Raw genomic sequence first — 19,135 nt, 5'->3', positions numbered from 1 at the left:
TTATGATGTATTTAGTTCTTATGATTGTCGGTGATCGATTTATCAATTTTTAGGCTACTGTAAAGATGAAATTTTGAAGAAACTGTGACACAGTCTTTCTAATTTTGTCGTAGAGAATTATTTTGAGTAAATGAAGACATACCTAAGGTTTCAATATTTTTAATTAGAGTCAACTTGTTGAGCTTGTGTTACCTTTGGCTACAGACGCTCCCGATTGTACTTAAACATTATTAAAAGCAAATTTAACCCTTTGGGGACGGTGTCGGGACATTTCCAACATTAAAATTTGATTGCTCTTCAACAAGATAAAAAATGGAACATTAACTATCAAAAGGCTCCCGTTCTGGTTTCTCGTAAAGGGTTAATTCTCCTTGCAACAAATATCATTTCTAACATTATATTCGTCTCTTTTACATGAATATGTCTAATTAAACTTATGCAATGCAAAAATTTAATTAGTTACATCGGCTTCGCCAATTAACAGGTTCATTGTAAAATTGATTTTGTACGATTGTTTGAACATGATTGGAGTGTAACTTACAGAAATGTTTATTAGTGAAAATGTCGGTACATACAAAGCTCGGTGTCTCCTAACATCAATTTTAAAAAAATCGCGTGTTTCGCGTACTTTTTTACTCCTCTTTGCGTTGTCATGTTCGTTGCACACACTTCCGATCGCTATCTAGCAAACTAAAGTAATCCTGAAAAATTGCACAGGTTTACGACGAATAAAAACCGACTCCCGTCACCAAACTCACAATATTTTTTATTATTTGTAAAACGTTGATTCTCAATTCGTCACGAACTTAAATCACAGGGGACATATAGATTGCACCGATCGTCATCAACTTGCAATTGATTCAAGTGAAGTTACGGAATTAATCGTGTGTACATACAGAAAGGAAAAAGTACGCAGTACGACAGTTAGAGGTTCTTTGTATATTCGTATTAGTCGTATATGATTGGATATCCGACAATTTTTGTGATCGCAGAATCCTGTGTAAATCGCATAGAATAACTTCTAGAAAAATGAATCTCAAAAGTGTCACGGCACTCGAAACACGTTTTCATGTACTGACAATTTCACTCTCTGCCTTCTTGTTTCCCGCGAATTTTTTAAACTTTAGGTACAAGGTAGGCCGCGTCGAATTCATTTGCAGTTGTTACAACTTGTCGTTTTTTAATGCGAAACTGTAATCGGTTTTCTAACTACCTGTAAAAATATTCCTATAAAAACTATTTTACTATTGTCATGTAACTACTGTTGAAAATGATCTTTAATATTTTGTTGTAAGGCATGTAACGATAGACACGTTATAAGGGAATAAAATAAAATTACTTTTGTAGAAACTAATTTCTTTATGGTCATAAAGAAATGAAGAAATATTCCTATGAAAATCGATTCAATTTTCGAATTGAAAACGACAATTCTGTTACTTCGCCTAATTAAATACTGCAAATACTGTTTAATGAAAATGATCATTGCAGGTGAGCATGAAACAAAAAGACAGTTACTGAAAAACGTATTTCAAGTATAGCCTGATATTTTCGCATGTGGGCTGTACATTTTATCTATGTAGATATTTGTCCTTACAAGAATCTATACTTAGAAATACTCGCATGTTTTATTTAATTATTATTTAAATGCGACACGAGTAATACGGTTTATGCGCTTGTTACATAATTATATGTAATCGTGACATTCAGATTAATTAAAGGCGTACGCTGTAAATTCATTGAAGCAGTGCTACAAGACAAGTGAATGCCAATAATAAAATTCATATACACTAAAATATGTAGGTCTTATCGAAGGAATACTACATAAAGGTTTAAAACAATTGGCACTGTAAACTGACCAACATTTGTTTCGGATTGTACAAAATGAGACGCTTAATAATGCTATATAAAACATTATTCTTTCTAAATAGACTATAAAATTGAACACTTATAGAACCTTTTAACATCTATCCAAATTTCTATCATTTTCATTTGTAAATTGTAAAATAATTGAAGTCATGAATTCTAAATAGCACAAGTCTCGTTTTTGACACTACATAGTATATAAAAATTTTACAAACTAATTTACAAAAAAGATGGTCATTCAATATTGTTAAAAATATAAACATATTGAAGATATATATATATAAACAATAATTACAAAAAAAAAACAAGACTAATAACGAATTAAAGATGTACAAAAAATTGATGGATGGAGTTGTGCTGTTTTAAAATTCACAGCTTCCATTTTTTTGTTGCTGATGATATATGAAATTCCATATGGACTTATTAAGTGTCTCATGCATGATAACTTAAATTATAAACATGATTCGTAATGTAAAGAAAAAAGGTTTCTCTCTAAATCATACATATAAATTTGAAGTTAGAAACGTAATTTTACATGATTGCGAAAATAAGTTGTATCACGAGGTAGTTGAAATCTTATTAAACGCAACGCTTTAAACCAGTGGCTTCCCAAATTCGATCATAAAATTCTGATATTTTCACGACAAACTATTTGTACTTTGAATTTTAAATGTACTTTTATATAGCAAATAGATCTTTGGCCTTTTCAATTTTTAATAATAATTTTAACCATTTAATCGATTACCACGTTAATGATAGTTAAATTTGGGGCTTACTGGTTTAAATAAATATTTATCACATATGACAGATGAACATAAACAAATATGATTTGAAATTTGACATGTACAATAAACGAAAGATAATTTTCATGGTCAATTATCTAGTGTCTGCATTTTAAATTTCAATCTCAGAAATTGAATTACATATTGAAATATTTTTAACAGATATCAGCCCGCACGCAAATGCATCGTTGCTTTTCGATTCAGTTTCCTTCATACTATTTCATCTTAGATTTATAAACGGCTCACGAGAAGAATATCGAGAGCTATATTTATACACATTGTGTAATTAAACGCTCCTCGAAATAATAAAGTGCAGTTTGAGTTGAAAATTTATTATATGTTACATGTGTCTTCCATCGACGCTAATGATGGTTATTAATTATTATTTGCACCGTCCTTTGAATTATTATACAACTAATTCCCAAGAAAAGTGACATTGCTTTGAAAGCAAAATTCAATAACAATATAAGCAAATTTATCGATCTTCATCATTAAAATTTTTCATTTACTAAATTTATACATTACGTTTGCGTATATATTTTTTTTTTTAAATTTATACATTATGTATGTGTATATTTTAAATACAATATGCAATGGACCAATGATAGGATTGGTATCTTATTCATCTCCCATCTCAAGAATTAAATTCATCTTAACCATTTAATATAATAATCTCGTATCCTATGTTCAATAGAAGTCGATATGCCTAATTGTTTAAACGGCATTCTTGGGTTGTCTTTACGCTATAAGCTTATGAAATATATGTACATCGTACATGTGTTAAGTGAATGCTAAAACAAAGGGATAAAATTTTGCAATCCTTTTATATTGCAACATAATAAGTGAGATATTCTACCAAATGAATAAGATACATTAGCCTTCAAGATTCCAAACGCTCATAGATTTTTGTATTTCATTTTCACAATTTCGATTATCTAATCTTTATATGTACATACGTAGATAAAATCGTATAAATGAGAAACAACTTTCTCGTTATGTTTTGTGCATGTTCAACGGCCGATGCAGAAAATAAGTGCACACATCTCCGGAGACAGAAACTTCAATGACAAAAATGATTTAACTTTAACTGATATTAAAGTTTTTCGCTTCAACAAAACACCCAAAGATATTTTTAGTATCTTTTCTTATATAAAGTATTTTGTAAAGTATGTCACTGCATCGTGATATTGTAAAAAAGGAAATACATGCCTCGATACCTTCGGTATAATATACATCATAATAATATGACTTTTTATAAATCCCCTTTTCTTAATATTGACACAAATTTGTATTCCCAATAATACATTTCGACACAATATAAACTATAAACTACATTAAAATATAAGAATTTAGATTTGGTGAAATGTAAATCATAATCATCTATCTCTCGGTTGTAAATATACACTTTGTCCATAATCTTTGAAAAAATAAAATAATACATAGGTAAAGCACGTTTATACATTTTAATCCAGACTTATCAGAGTAAATAAGTGCTGTTACTAACTTCTTTTAAACAAAAGAATATAATATGTATAAGTGGCTAAATTATAGTTTGACACCACCGTAACTAATTAACATGATCATCTTAATTTCCATACAACAATGAATCGTAATAAGTAATTCATTGATACAAATGATTCGAAAATAAACTATAATTAAAACGTTGTATTTTCAGCCATATGATTTTCTTTTCATGAATCGCAAGATTCAATAACAGGACAAGGATTTACAGTTGAGGGCACTTTTTTTCTCTGCCTGTCTTTAATATAGGCGCTGGACCATTCTTTATGCTATTTTTTAAACAGCACGAGTTCAGCGTAATGTACAGATATTGTACTTCTAAATCTACCGACCCATAACTTGGAGATCGATAATTCACGGATTGTTCTTATCCATTGGTACTCTATTTTCTTTCATGTTTTAATCTTTTTATAGAGTACACACAAGCCCCGGACATATATATTTGTACATAGCTATCATATCCAATGGAAAGTATACATTTAAACTCAACTGAATCACGTACAGTTCACTCACAACATCAAAAATAGACTATTGCAAGAGTGCATTAGCATGTGACACCCTGTAGATAATTATTACTCAACCAAGGTACCATTCTCCATACATTCCGTGACTTTCTTCTCCTGTAAGAATCTGAAACGTAGACGATATGTACAAATTTTGTATGATATCACAATATCGCTCTTATAAGTCTCTGAGTCTTTTTATCCCTTTAAATGCGATTCGCCGCACAGTTATATAAATTGTTGATCCCACATTGTTGGACTATAATATAATGCAGCATCTGATAGATATAAGAATCTTGAGATCATATATATTACATTACAAATTGATCGCAATTTTAAAGAGTGTACTACGTGTACATATTGCCTACGATACAGACTCGATCCTACGTGTAGTACAGGAAAAACATGGTAAATTACGTTAATCTTATGCTCGTCCACGTGGCTTTTTTCGAGGGGTTGTTTCCTCGGTCGACAGAATACCTGTGGTGGCAGCCGTACGTTTTGGACGTCCTGCTGCTTTGCTACTCTGTTGTGTGTTCTGTGTAGATGCTAAAAGTTAGATTGTATCGAAATATTATTATAAAAAAATAATATTCATGCAGAACGAGACTGCATTGAAGTCATAATAAGAGCTTACCACGTTGTTTCGTCCTTAAAATACCGCTTGTGCTATTGTTACTCTGTGGCTTTATGCTTTTCTTATTTTCACTTTTTTTAGTGTCGGTATTGTTTTTAGTTGCATCCACAGATGAGACAGTATTAGTAACTGTAGTATTCGTGGTCACGTTAGTATTAGTTGTAGGAGCCACTTCATTTCCAGCTTTCGTATTTCTGTTTAAAGCTCTTTCCGCTCTACTGGATCCCTTAGCAACAGACTTAGCAATTGCTAATGCTTTATTAACCGCTCGCTTTTTAGGGCGATTCGATTTAGGTGACTTCTTTCCCGAGTCTTCTTCAGCAGTGTCATCTTCGGAAGAAGTTTCAGATCGTTTTGACTTCTTACGTAAATTTTGCTTCTGTTTGTGTAGGTTGTGATTTTTTCTTCTCTTTAATTGTGATTCATCTTTGTAGAGTGAAAGGTCAACTGTGGATAAGGTATTACAATTTTTAATTCATAACGTGCTCTGTTAAAATTATAATAATTTAAGTAATAACTGTGTTAGTACTGTTATATTTCATTTGAAAAATAATTAATATAGTATAATAAAATATCAATTACTAACGTCCATCTGGATGTTCTTCTGTTACTCTAGGTTTTTCAGACACACCAGCCTCAACATCAATTGCTCTTTTTAAAATATTCTCTGTACGTAACAATTCTATTTTGGTTAGTTGAAATTTGTTTTTGTCGATTTTGTTCAAATTTAAATTTGTTAATATACAATCAAAATCTGAAAGCCAAAAAACAATATATGTACATATGTTTCTATACATACATTATAATGTTATAATTACAAAACTATACATATATTACTGTAACAATTAAACAAATGTATATAAAATCTGCCATTTAATATTTTTATTAAAAATTTAGTATAAAATTACCTATGTAATCATAAAAGTCTGGAGAATATATTTCCCCATTATTTTTATCTTGAGAAAGCCAACGTATACGAATTCGTCTGCTTGATTTATATATATTTTGCATTGCTTGACACACATAAAAGCTTCCCTCTGCATTTCTCACAGCCAAAAATTCATTTCTGATAATAAATATTAACATAAATTAAAAAATGTATAATGGGTAAAACATATTATCAATTTGATATATGCTGTTTTTTTTATTACATTTAGAAAAAATACACTTATCTATAGGATTAATTGAAAAAAGGAAAATTAAAATTTTCAATTACTATTCCATACATTTGCATAAAAAGTTAATTTCATATTTTTAGAAAACACTGTGTAAATCACACTTACTTATAAAATACTATAAGTTTGTCATCAGATGCTTTTGATGGTGGTGCTTTGTTTAAATTCTTGACGAGAAGTGCAATTTCTGGTAATGGACTTTGATAAGGCTGTGTTTGAATACGATTTCTTTTTGGTTTACTGGCACCATCTGGAGTAATTGGCGAACCTTTTAAATCTTTCAATTCTCTAGACTTTCTTTTACTTGCTTTTGGTGAACCAGTAATTTTTGGTTCAACCTTTGGTGGATTATTTGTTTGTGATGGTGTAGAACTATCCGCTGCAAGTTTTGTATTTTGAGACGTGGCCTTTGATTTTTGACTATCAGCCTTTGATAATCCTTCTTCTGGCTTGTGTGAAGATAGTTTTGTTTGTATATTTGTATTAACTGGCACTGCATCTGATTCTTTTGAACCATTATTTACAGGAGTTTTTTTCTCTTCAACTTTATTTGGTAGTTGTGGACATAGTGCTAAAGTAACACATACATATATGTACATATAGACAGGTGTATACATTTTGCATGCATTATAAATATTAATAAATTGAATATTTTTTAATTATTAGTATCTAAGAATACTTTGTCTAATTTATTATACATTAAAATAAATTAAATAAAATATAACTTCGACAAGTAAAAGAAAACTCTAATATAAATCTTATTAATATGAACTCAAACGAAATAGTTAAATTAATAAAAAATATATGATCGTTTTACTAACCAGGAAAGTCTAGACTAATAGATGTTATTTCTTGCTCCGACTGAATCTCTTTTTGAGGTTCTTGAGTAGGGTTATCCGGACTTAAATTGTTGTTTCTATTAGATTCACTTTGCTTTATAGTAGCAGATATAGTTTGTTCTGTTTCTGTTTTCATTATTTCTACTCCATTAGGGATCAATTTGTCCAAGTCGGATTCCTTTTCAGAATTGTTGCTTACATAAGGCGGTGTTTGATAAACAGAAGGTCTATGATCCTGTACTAGACTTAAAGGTTGACTGGGTGGTTGCAATGTAACATAGCTTAACCCAGTTCCTGATAAAGGCTTCATAGATCCTGGCTCAGATCCTGATACAACTTTTTGTGCCATTGCGTTCATTGGAAGAATAGAATGGCTGGTAGAAGTTGGAGATGTACCTACTCCAGGTATTGTTGATTTCAAGGCCGACGCACTCATTTTTCACTGAATAAACACGCCTTTCTAAATGCTTATGAAAGACTGGTATCGATTAAATGAAATTAGATTATACAGAAGTATAATCCACTCAAAACGTGAAACAAATATAAATAAGGAACTCTGGTACAATCGCTAACATAAATTTAATCTAATTTTCATTTACCATCAGAGAGCAACTACGCTTGGCAAAACACAAACAATTAAAAAGAGCTCAACAAATTATTGTTGCTATCTCAATGATACGAGCATCATTACGCCTTTCATGATTTGGTTATTGGAGTCAATGAAATAACAAACAGATAAGATAAAACAAATTGGTACAACAATAAAGAGTAGCAGAGAAAGCAAGGATATTAAAAGAAGGTTCAGATAATCATGAATTACAAAAAACGAGGGAGAGTCTCAGAAAGAGAGCAAGCGTAAAGGGTGGTCGAGGAGGGAGGGGGTAATTAGAGGAGTAAACATAAACACGAAGGAAACTTTCGATGTTTCCGAATTTGAGGAATCTTCAAACAGTTCGCGCGATGCTTACGGTCGTAGAGATTAACGTGAAATTACCTCGACGTTATTAAGTCCTGAATATGGGTATATATTCCCTCGCTAAACTTCCACGGATTGTTGACCACTGCGCGCTAACACACGGTTAACTCATTTTCCCATACACTTCCTTGATGCGTGAACGCTTTTTCTCAGCTAACATTTCATCCAGCGTACGCCTGGCATAGTCGATTTACCACATATATTCACTTAACTTACCAAATTCTACAAAACAAAACGATAAAGGCTTGCGCGCTATAGAACGCCGTGATTTTACCCGCACGAAAAAAACAGGAATGCCAGACGTTAGATGGCGTCGGTTCTTGGACGCCATGTGTGGCGCAAACTTGATTTCATATCCATTCTGATTGGCTCTATAGCAATCGTTCCGAGTCTCTTTTGTGTTAATTCTATTAAAGCATCAAGAATTTTTATACGCTCATAAAAATGTGCTGCTCCTAGCTCGATTTCTGATTAAAATTTTATTGATTCGGAACAGATGTAAGATGGCTAAAATTACGCTGCAGGAATATTAAAAATTGCAAAGCTTTTTTTAGCAATAATACAATTAAATAATTACTTATCTAAACTTGAACTTATATCGTTAATAGATATGGTTATTTAAGTGTATACTGGTAGTTATACGAGATAAATAGTTATATATATAGTGCAAGGATTGAAACTTTTATGAATGCTATTTCCGCATTCTGAATTGTACACTCTTGTTTCGAATTATTATAAAATTGCATAATCTATTTCTTTTTAATATTAATAACGACATTTTGAATATAAAGTATTTCCCTTGATTTTTTATTAGTAATTAACATTTATTAATAAATTTTTCATCAAATATTATACATTGTTTTGTAACCATTTTCATAAAGGAATATTTAAGCCAAATAATTTGCTGATATTTTTATGCACTTGTAGAAGCTAAAGATTATTACTGCAACGCTGTTACGTAACAATAATGAATGTGAAAAATGCAAGAATCATTGTATTCTTTCATTTGATAAAGACGCCTTACTTACGCGCCATTTTTGTGTTGCAGAATTGGAAATGGACTTAAACTGTGACTTACCGAAATAAAAAAGCGAAATCAAAGCACTACGATGAATAGCTCCTAAAATAAGACTAAAACAAAAAGCTGTTCATCTTGAACTAAACATACGTGCAATTATAACTTTCTTTTCTGTGTCTATCAGGAATAGATCAAGATCCATGAAAGAAGTTATCGCACATAAGACAAGGCATGCTTGCCATAATTTCCTATACTGTTTATTGAAGTAAGCCAATCAGGGACAACCAAAAATCTTACGTCATCATGACCCACAAATTTGAACTTCTATTTTTATTTCTTTATTTTTCCAATTACGAAAGCCATTTAATATTATACAAAATTTTGTAATCTATGTCAAGATCCAAAACGGCCATGTTATGACGTTCACTTACATCAGCGCAAACTGCATGAAAATATGTCTGTAAAGTAAACAGACTCCATTTATTTGATATCTTAAGAGAAATGAACTTTAGACTAATGTCAATGAATTAGTCCCGCCATATATAAGAGAGTCTGATCACCTCCTGTAGTTATTTCGCAATAAATATTATGCAAAATAATTAGTTGTAATTTATAATCGTATTATATATCGATCTGTTTGTTAGTTAACGATGGCGCGTGTTCTTGTAGGTGTAAAGAGAGTTATTGATTATGCAGTTAAGGTATATTTTAACGTTATGCTATGTAAAATATATAGGAATGTATATTAACATTAATGATATGTCTGTGAAACTGATTTAAAATATTTGTATAATAGTGAATAAGTAAAAAGACTAGTTATTTTAAATATAATTAGTATTTATAATTTTAGTTTATATATTTACTGTTTCCAGATTCGAGTTAAATCGGATAAAACAGGTGTTGTAACAGATGGAATAAAGCATTCCATGAATCCTTTCGATGAAATTGCTATAGAAGAAGCTGTGCGAATGAAAGAGAAGAAACTAGTGCAAGAGATAATTGCAGTTTCATGTGGCCCATCACAATCTCAAGATGTAATCAGAACTGCACTCGCAATGGGTGCTGACAAAGGGATTCATGTTGAAGTATCTGGACCAGAGTATGAAACTTTACAACCTATTCATGTTTCTAAGATCCTTGCTAAATTAGCTCAGGATGAAAAGGCAGATTTAGTTATTGTTGGTAAACAAGCTATAGATGATGATAGCAATCAAACTGCACAAATGATCGGAGGTATTTTAGATTGGCCTGCTGGAACATTCTGCAGTAAAGTAAGTTCATTGACTTTAAATTTAAAGAATCCATAGACTTAAATATAAATCATTGAAGAATTAACTTGATTCATGTTCTTATCTTAGATTGAGAACAATAATGGAGAACTTACCGTTACACGTGAAGTTGATGGAGGTTTAGAGGTTGTTAAAATAAAAACTCCAGCAGTTTTAAGTGCTGATCTTCGTCTTAATGAACCACGGTATGCTACATTACCGAACATTATGAAAGCTAAGAAAAAACCTATTAAGAAGATGACACCAAAAGAACTTGGTGTTGATACCACTGCAAGGATTGACATTTTGTCAGTTGAAGAACCACCTGTTAGACAAGCTGGTGTTATATTACCAGATGTTGATACTCTAATCGGAAAACTAAAGGAAGGTGGACATATCTAAAAATATATGCCTTGCAACTAGAACAGTAATTGAATTCTATTTCATTACTTTTTGTATTTGTTATACCTTTATTCAACTTTACTGTATATAGAACAATTTTTTATACACAATGAGATATTGTATGTTATATTTGAATAAATTTTTATTGCATAAAATAAAGCAGTAGGTCCCTTCATGATATAACTAACATTTATAATAAAATAACATCTTATATATGTCTCTTTGGTAAATAACAACACTTGTCTCTCTACATCGATTTTGTACTTCTACATTTTCACACACTATTCACGCAATCTATTTTTCCCACGTGTTTATAATGTGTGTGAACACATGTTTTTTATTATTATTAATTTATATAGATTTCTTTAAACTGCTTAAACAAATTTTTCTATAACAATGGAGTTTTTACTAATCACATCAATAACATAATTTAGATGTGATTATATATATTCATTCATGCATGTATGTATGCACTTTGTAGAAGACATCAGATTTTATATACATATGTGTTATATATGTAATTATTCAAAATACATGCAGATCTCAAAATTTCATACTGAATTGATAAAATAGTCTAAGACTTTCAAATTCTTACGTTATGATTCATTTGATAGTAAATTCGTAAAATAAAAATTAAAAAATTGTATAACTTTCGATACATTCTTAAAAATAATGAATGTAACATTCAGTTTTTTCTTGTTACAAGATACTACTTATCATTTCACTAAAAGCATCCTAAATATTAAATGCAAAACCTATGACAAAATATCTCTTCAAAAAGTATTAATATTTTTAAATACTAGAATAGGTATTTAAAATTTTCTTTTTATTAAAAAGGTAGAATTAAATGCCAATACCCGTATTTATTGCCCTATGACTGCTACTTTGTATATATTGAATAGCAAATTGGCATTTTTTAATCCCTGTAAATCGCAAATGACCCAATACTGAAAATTTTCTCAATACTTTTGTTTCTCTCTTTCTGTATCAATCAAAATGTTACAGAAAATCTATTGCTTATTAACAGTCTTTCAAGATTAAACTGCTTTCTAGCTTAGAAAATAAAGAAGGAAATATCATTTAAAATGATAATTATCTTTTACATTAATACTTTCCAATCAAATCTAGTGTTACTGGTATGTGTTATAGGTGGAAACGGAGGCGGATGAAGTTGCCACCCATTCAATCCTTCTCGTGCTGTTAGGCATGCTAAATACGGTACTCTTTGAACTAATCTAGTAACTTCAGCAGCTGGCGGCACTCTACCACCTGTTAATTGTCTAGTACAAGCTGTTAAAGAAGCAGCATGAGCTACTATTAAAATATTTCCTACAGTACTTTCAATAATTCGTTTAATTAATTCGTAACTTCGTTCATAATACTGTGCTGCACTCTCTTTCAATGGAAGCTCTTTCGTTTTAACTATTGGATTGTAACATTTATCTATGTTAAAGCCTGCTTTCATCAGTTCCTCAGATGTCATCCAAACTGGTACACCATTTGGATACCAGGCTAACCACTCTATAAGACCTGGCTCTATTTTCATTGGAATATTTGAATCTAATCCTTTTAAAATATGAGCCAATGTCTGTATGCACCTTAACGACGGCGAAGTAAAAGCTACGTCTATTTTAATATTAGACGATTTCATAGCTTCTCCCACTAAACTTGCTTGCACTTCGCCTACAGTTGTTAAAGGACTATCATTTTGGAAGTCCTGTATATTTCTTGCAGGTATCTCCTTTGGCATGTTCAAGTCTCTACGAACATAGGTACCATTTGATTCGAAACAATAAGGAATCCAAGCTCCAAATGTGAAGTCCACTCTTTCTCCATGGCGACATATAAAAATTTGTCTTGAGGGATTGGAAGGTGCCTCAGAGGCTTCAATCTATAAAAAAATATTAGTCTTAATATGGAAATTTTATACCTTAAAAAATCAGAAGTAGAATAATTTACTGGTTCATTAGTTGTTGGTATTCCATCAGGAGTGTCTATTGAATCATTTGGTAACAATACTGGTGGTTTTCTAGTTGCAGGTATTTCTTGCTTTCCCAAAACTTTATGTTTATTGTGTGTAAGTTGTATCGTAGTATGCAAGGTCCATGAATCCGACTCAGCTGTATGTTGTGTGTGATTTAAAGGCAAATGACCCGAAATACCAGTTAACCAAGAGATACCTTCAACCCAACCATCTGCAGATGTATTACACGACCCTTCCGGAATATAAATATAATCTCCTACCCTTAATTCTAGTTCATCATGTTCTCTAGGTACATGAGCATATATTACTTTATGCACACAAGCATTCTGTAGCCTAGAATCTCTGGAATATAACCTAAGTTCCCAATTAGCTGGAGAAGTGAGCGTCAATTTCTCTGCCATTAAACGTAATTGTTGATACAAGTTGCAAGGAAATTGATAAAAAAATGTCAAGTGGAAAGACTTTACTTGGGGCTCTGCAGTAATACCTAAACTTGCAAGTTTATTTACATAACGAATAGCAATATTTTTTAGCCACTCTGCATTTGTATCTTTAACAAAAAAACCCATATAATTCGGAGAAATATAGGCTTCTAACTTTATATTATCTGGTAATTCATCTTGATTAACTATGTTTTCAAGCGCATTTGCCAATTCTTCACTAGATTCATCTGGTGCCTGAAAAGAAATGTTTACATTATCTTTTGTCTTAAAATAATGAATACTGTTAACACCCAAACCATACTTTGAAAAATGACACAAGTGTAATATGTGGCATATAGTTGTGTGCTCCATTCCACATTACTTCCTTACTCTCTGCCCAAAATTTCATAAGTTGTTCAGCTAATGCACCTGTTGGGCAAGCATAAAGAACATACTCTCTTTGAATATCAGAATCCAAAGTCGGATCTCTAACATGAGCAACCAACCAATCGGATGCAAGCTGAACGCCGCGGTGTCCTGTAGCTGCCAATGCTTTTTCTCTACAAATAACAGAATACTAGCTTTAATTATCATAAGTTACGTAGTCAACCACACTGTTTCTACTCTGTTTCATCACATGATAAGGAATGTAAACTTTTTATAAAATGATATTATATCAGTACCTGAGAGCCAACATGACCCAAGACCTTTTTTGTTGTACAATTACCCATTTCTTAACACAGTATTCGAAGTAGTTTAAACTATCAAATTTCCTTCACTTATATTGTAACGTAACCAAAATCCTATTATTCTAATGAAATGAAGAGGAAGCAATAAGATCCTGTAAGCAATTTAATTTAAAAAAAAGTGGACTTAGATTAGTCTGGCTCACAGGTACAGATATTTTATGTATTGTTTCATGAGAGTATTAAAAAACCTTTATATGAGATTTTTAAGTCAGATATCAATAATCTAGAACAGCTAATTTTGTCTTAATGGAAGAAGAAAAGAGACAACACTTAAAAGTTTACCAGCTGTTTGTTTACATTGAATACTACGTAAACAATCGCAATTGTTCGTAGAATTATAAAGAATCAGCGACATTCTTTTGCAAAGATATTAGGAAACTTACGCTCGGTGTTTCGGAAAGCCCAACTGTAGAAGTGTTTGTAATGGAGTTATGTGTTGTTTTGAAATTTTCGTTGGAGTTAGATTTTTCCGTGGCGGTAACGTCGCCATGACTGTGTATCCAGAATCCAGAGCATGGATCTAAAGGACGGAGCATACAGTGAACTTTTAGACGAGGGGATACTTCTTTCAGCGGTAAAGGGAAAATCTGTCAGCTATCTTTTGAAGGGCAACCAGAAGTGCACTCTGTAGCTGAGTTTAAGTATTAAAAGTACGCTATTGCGCACGTATTGTGCAGGCGCAGCGGGCTTCATGCATTTGAAATATTTAGAAACATTTATTGGTTGCACGTCAGCGAGTAATTGCGAATTGTGAATTGGCTGAATTGGCGAATTGTGAATGGCTGGAAGTACCGCACATCGGTGAACTCCTATGCGCAGGAAACTTTTGAAACAGATGTAAAACGTTCTATTGTATGTATTTATGTATTTAGAATATTTTTATTTTTTGCAGATTTTATCTATTTTGTAAGAATATGGAAAGAAGGTGCTTAAATTCAGCTACAGAGTGGGCTTCTGGTTACTTTTCAAAACATGATCAACAGAGTTTCCCTTTGGCGCTGAAAGAAGTACTACCTCGCCCTAAAAGTTCATTGTATGCTCCGTCCTTTAGATCCATGCCCTGGATACACCATCATGGCGACGTTACCGCCATGGAAAAATCTAATTCTACCGAAAATTTCAAAACAACACATAACTCCATTACAAACACTTCTACAGTTGTGCTTACCGAAACACCCAGTGTGAGTTTCCTAATATCTTTGCAAGAAAATGTCGCTGTTTCTTTATAATTCTACGAACAACTGCGATTGTTTACGTAGTATTCAATGTAAACAACCAGCTGAGAAACTTTTAAGTGTTGACTTAAAAATCTAATATGTAGATTTTTTAATACACTCAGGAAACAATACATACAATATTTGTATCATATTGTATATATGATTATCATTTGTATATTTGCAGCTACAGGACACCATGGCACTCAGCTTACATCCGAGTGGTTGGTTGCTCATGTTAAAGATCCGACTCTGGATTCTGATATTCAAAGAGAGTTGTTCTTTATGCTTGACCAACAGGTGCATTAGCTGAACAGCTTATGAAATTTTGGACAGAGAGTAAGGAAATGATGTAGAATGGAGCATACAACTATATGCCACATATTACGCTTATGACATTTTTCAAAGTATGATTTGGTGTTAACAGTATTCATTATTTTAAGACAAAAAATAATGTAAACATTTTTTTTTCAGGCACCAGATGAATCTAGTGAATAATTGGCATATGTGCTTGAAAACATAGTTAATCAAGAAATTTGATTAATCAAGGAATGTGGCTGAAATTTGAAATGCAATGAAGTATTTACAGTACTATCCGAAAGTATCTATTCTTACAGAGGATAAATACGATTTGGTGTAGAATGATTCATCATTCAAAATTTCCACTGTTTACATTCTATGTCAAAGATTTTAATGATAAGTTTATCATGATTAAAGTATGTGAAATTAAAGTTATCATTTTTGTTAATGTAGATGTAATTGAAAGAGAACATTTGTCTTCAAGTTTTTGTTATGTCCTGAAAATTACTTTTGTGTTATAAAAGTTATAAAGAAATTTTTATTACAAGTTCACCAGTATTCTTAGACCTTTCCATCTTATTCATTAACCTTATTCACTAACCTTATTCGTGTCACTATAAATATTATATCTCTTTTAATGTTACAATTCTTCAAACATCTGCCTTTAGAAAATATCTGAATTATTAAAATACAGATTAGAAATTGTGGCCATTTAAAATAATATTTTAATTAATTTGAAATAATAATTTCAGCATTTAGATAAAAATAAAATAATTGGCATAGAATTATGCTTTTATTTACATGGGAACCTAACAAATATTTTGAATTAGTAGTTTGTAAATTATTTAATTTATTATTTGAAAATCATCTTTAACTGAGCTCTAATGATTTTTGACTTCGAATTTCAATTTAAACAACTTTTTATCTAGATAATGTCCATTTTTGCTTTCACATTCTTGACATCAGATTTTCGTAGTTAAAATGCTAAAAGGTTTCCAGCTTACACTCAACGTTGTTCATGTTTGGCAAAGATTACTTGCAATTAGTTTCAATGAGAGTTTAAGGGTGGCCTGGCACTGAAGCTCCTTTTTTGGGCATCAATTTAAATGTGTTCTGTGTAATTCATATAATTTTACGACCTTTGATAAATTCAGAAGCGAGGCCAAAAACATTCTTGTGCTTTTAGTCTTGTTCAACTTGAAGTTTCAATTACCTTTATAGTCGCACAAAATCTACAGAATTAGAAAATGGGAAATTCGAAATAACATCAGAAATTAATGACGATCATTATTAAATATGTACATCGTAATTTATAAAATATGAAATATAAATGTATTCTGAGATTTCTGAGGAAATTCGAAGTATTTTGCTATTAATGGTAGTTCAATTATGTCTAACAAAAATTATTACAGTATATAAATTTTAGAATGAAAAAATATGATCATGGAAAAATAAAATGAGAAACAGAGACGTATGAGTCTTGATATGGAGTTATCAAGAATTATCTATTTTTCAGTCATTTTGTCTTTTAGTATATCTACGTATCTTTTATTATTAAGCTGTTTATAAAATGGTGGTTCGTCACTGAGGGTTTAATCAGACAAACGAAATTATTATAAATATTTCAATTAACGTTAACTGTTACATAATTTTCTTTAGACTTAACTCGTCTCTGTCGTTTTCTCCAATGGACAATAAACTTATGTAAAGAACTCGTAATAAAATTGAAGGATTTCTTCAAATACTTTTATTTATATTAAAATTATAAAATCCAAGAGAAATTCAAACAACCCTCGCAGCGCATGCTATATAGTTACATATATGCATACATGTATTGTATATAAAATAGAACGTCATTCAACGATTCAACCCTGTCGGTGATCGAGAATTTCGAAATCTTTACTTTTCTCCTACAGTCTCGTGAAGCGATTCGAGCTTTTCAAACAGTGTGTCAAGTATAAGCTCAAATTATGTCTCCTAGCACTCGCACGGTCGACATTTTCGAGCTGCCACGAATCGCAGGGCTCGTAAGTCATTAATTATTGTTCGCCTTTGGAGATTAATTACTCGCTTTCTGGTTTACTTCTAATTAAGGCTGGAACTTATTCGAATAATTTGATAGTCAAATATTTTACGAATATTCTTCAAATACTCTATTCCAGTATATAGATATTAAATATAAAAACTGAATAATTCGAACTTTAGATATTTAATGGCTATTTGAATACAGTACTCGTTATAGACTCATCGCTATGTCCATTGATCTCATTTCTTGAAGTTACTATTTTCTTGTTTTTGAAAATTTTGAAAGCGCTGATTATGCTTTTTAAGCTCATTGTTAATAATGAGTGGCGAGATTATAGCAAGTACTGGTCGTATATCCTGATTTTATGGATATTTCATTGCAGGCAAATTAGACAAATAGTACCAACCTTATTTCTAGCATTACTATTGTCTAATCGGTTTTATAAAGTTTAATGGTTCGCTGTTCCGAACAAATGTGTGAAGAGTACTCGAAAATGTGTGTAATAAAATAACGCAACGAATAAAACTTTGAAAGCGCTAAACACTTTCAAATCTCTGGCCTTGCGTTTCATTTTATCTAACTGTCTTTGGCATATTCAGTAGTTCTGCCATAATCACACGCGCATAATTTAAACAAATCGTCGTATATTATTTTATTAATGTCTCAACGTACTTATAAACTCATAAATGATTCAAGTGTTGGAGTTTCTTTTTCCTGTAACTGATAATGAATCATTCTTGAACGATGCGTCTTCCATTGACTACAAAGTGTCTTAAACTAATAGTTAAAACTCCAAAGAGGACGATTCGATTAAATTGTTCATTTAAATGGATTCCTGAACGAAATGTTTGACATACTTTCAATATTTATTCATGAAAAAGTGGCAAAAGAATCGTCTTTTTTTGAGTTTTATGAGTATTGAGTTGATTTATGGTATTTGTGCGATATTTATTTTTTCTCTTTTTTAAACCTACAGAACGCAATCCCCACATTGAGTCAAGTTTTATACAAATTGATTTGCAAGGTATTATTTTTACAGAGCGTTCACTTACTGAGATTTAAACATTTCTTATTAACACTACTCGTGAAAGAAATTTTCTTCAAATATCTAAAAGCACGAAAATTCATAACAGAACGTGCAAATATATTTCCTTAAAATTTGTAATTATTAACGAGTGGTAATACCATAATTATTGTACAAAATTATACTCCTTGAACTTACATACATATATCTCTCTGTGAATGAGCAATAAATCTACATGAAATGAATATGTATTCAAAACTAGTGCAAAAATGATTAGAATCAAATTTGCAAGAAACTGTTTCTTCGATCTTAGATGCATTGCTTTCGAACAACTATAGTTTGACTAGGCGAGTGTTCGATATTAGACAGAATCTGCAATTGCTACCCTATTCATGATAAATGCATGATACAATACGTGTAATTGCATACATT

At 31.3% G+C, this 19,135-nt stretch overlaps 4 protein-coding genes across 9 annotated transcripts; 2 read left to right on the top strand and 2 right to left on the bottom strand.

The window, feature by feature from the left end:
* Positions 1–525: 525 nt before the first annotated feature.
* Positions 526–8,553, bottom strand: LOC143184594 (uncharacterized). 2 transcript variants are annotated; one of them, XM_076386934.1, is made up of 7 exons: positions 8,315–8,553; positions 7,303–7,762; positions 6,590–7,052; positions 6,215–6,372; positions 5,893–6,060; positions 5,307–5,753; positions 526–5,218 (listed from the first exon to the last, which is right to left on the bottom strand). In XM_076386934.1, the coding sequence occupies exons 2-7, from the start codon at positions 7,754–7,756 to the stop codon at positions 5,094–5,096; spliced, it is 1,815 nt and encodes a 604-aa protein (XP_076243049.1). In that variant the 5' UTR covers positions 7,757–7,762; positions 8,315–8,553; the 3' UTR covers positions 526–5,093. The 2 variants fall into 2 exon arrangements, with proteins under 2 accessions (XP_076243049.1, XP_076243050.1); XM_076386935.1 differs by having other exon boundaries at positions 526–5,207.
* Positions 8,554–9,787: 1,234 nt separating this feature from the next.
* Etfb (Electron transfer flavoprotein beta subunit) lies at positions 9,788–11,232 on the top strand. Its single transcript, XM_076387116.1, has 3 exons — positions 9,788–10,015; positions 10,187–10,585; positions 10,673–11,232. The coding sequence occupies exons 1-3, from the start codon at positions 9,965–9,967 to the stop codon at positions 10,982–10,984; spliced, it is 762 nt and encodes a 253-aa protein (XP_076243231.1). The 5' UTR covers positions 9,788–9,964; the 3' UTR covers positions 10,985–11,232.
* Positions 11,233–11,266: 34 nt separating this feature from the next.
* On the bottom strand, positions 11,267–14,824 carry Epp (Ecdysteroid phosphate phosphatase). Of its 2 annotated transcripts, XM_076387114.1 has the most exons (5): positions 14,523–14,602; positions 13,897–13,950; positions 13,713–13,819; positions 12,944–13,645; positions 11,267–12,875 (listed from the first exon to the last, which is right to left on the bottom strand). In XM_076387114.1, exons 3-5 carry the CDS (start codon positions 13,797–13,799, stop codon positions 12,084–12,086), a joined length of 1,581 nt encoding a protein of 526 aa, XP_076243229.1. In that variant the 5' UTR covers positions 13,800–13,819; positions 13,897–13,950; positions 14,523–14,602; the 3' UTR covers positions 11,267–12,083. The 2 variants fall into 2 exon arrangements, with proteins under 2 accessions (XP_076243229.1, XP_076243228.1); XM_076387113.1 differs by having other exon boundaries at positions 13,713–13,950; positions 14,523–14,824.
* Positions 14,648–16,186, top strand: LOC143184698 (uncharacterized). Of its 4 annotated transcripts, XM_076387118.1 has the most exons (5): positions 14,674–14,940; positions 15,032–15,320; positions 15,541–15,577; positions 15,654–15,760; positions 15,828–16,186. In XM_076387118.1, the coding sequence occupies exons 1-4, from the start codon at positions 14,918–14,920 to the stop codon at positions 15,707–15,709; spliced, it is 405 nt and encodes a 134-aa protein (XP_076243233.1). In that variant the 5' UTR covers positions 14,674–14,917; the 3' UTR covers positions 15,710–15,760; positions 15,828–16,186. The 4 variants fall into 4 exon arrangements, with proteins under 4 accessions (XP_076243235.1, XP_076243233.1, XP_076243232.1 ...); XM_076387120.1 differs by having other exon boundaries at positions 14,648–14,713; positions 15,541–15,760; XM_076387117.1 differs by having other exon boundaries at positions 15,541–15,760.
* Positions 16,187–19,135: the final 2,949 nt, after the last annotated feature.

The sequence above is a fragment of the Calliopsis andreniformis genome, chromosome 10 (assembly GCF_051401765.1).
Source record: "Calliopsis andreniformis isolate RMS-2024a chromosome 10, iyCalAndr_principal, whole genome shotgun sequence".
In the NCBI taxonomy this organism is placed as follows: domain Eukaryota; kingdom Metazoa; phylum Arthropoda; class Insecta; order Hymenoptera; family Andrenidae; genus Calliopsis; species Calliopsis andreniformis.
This window is presented reverse-complemented; position numbering and strand designations above follow the sequence as displayed.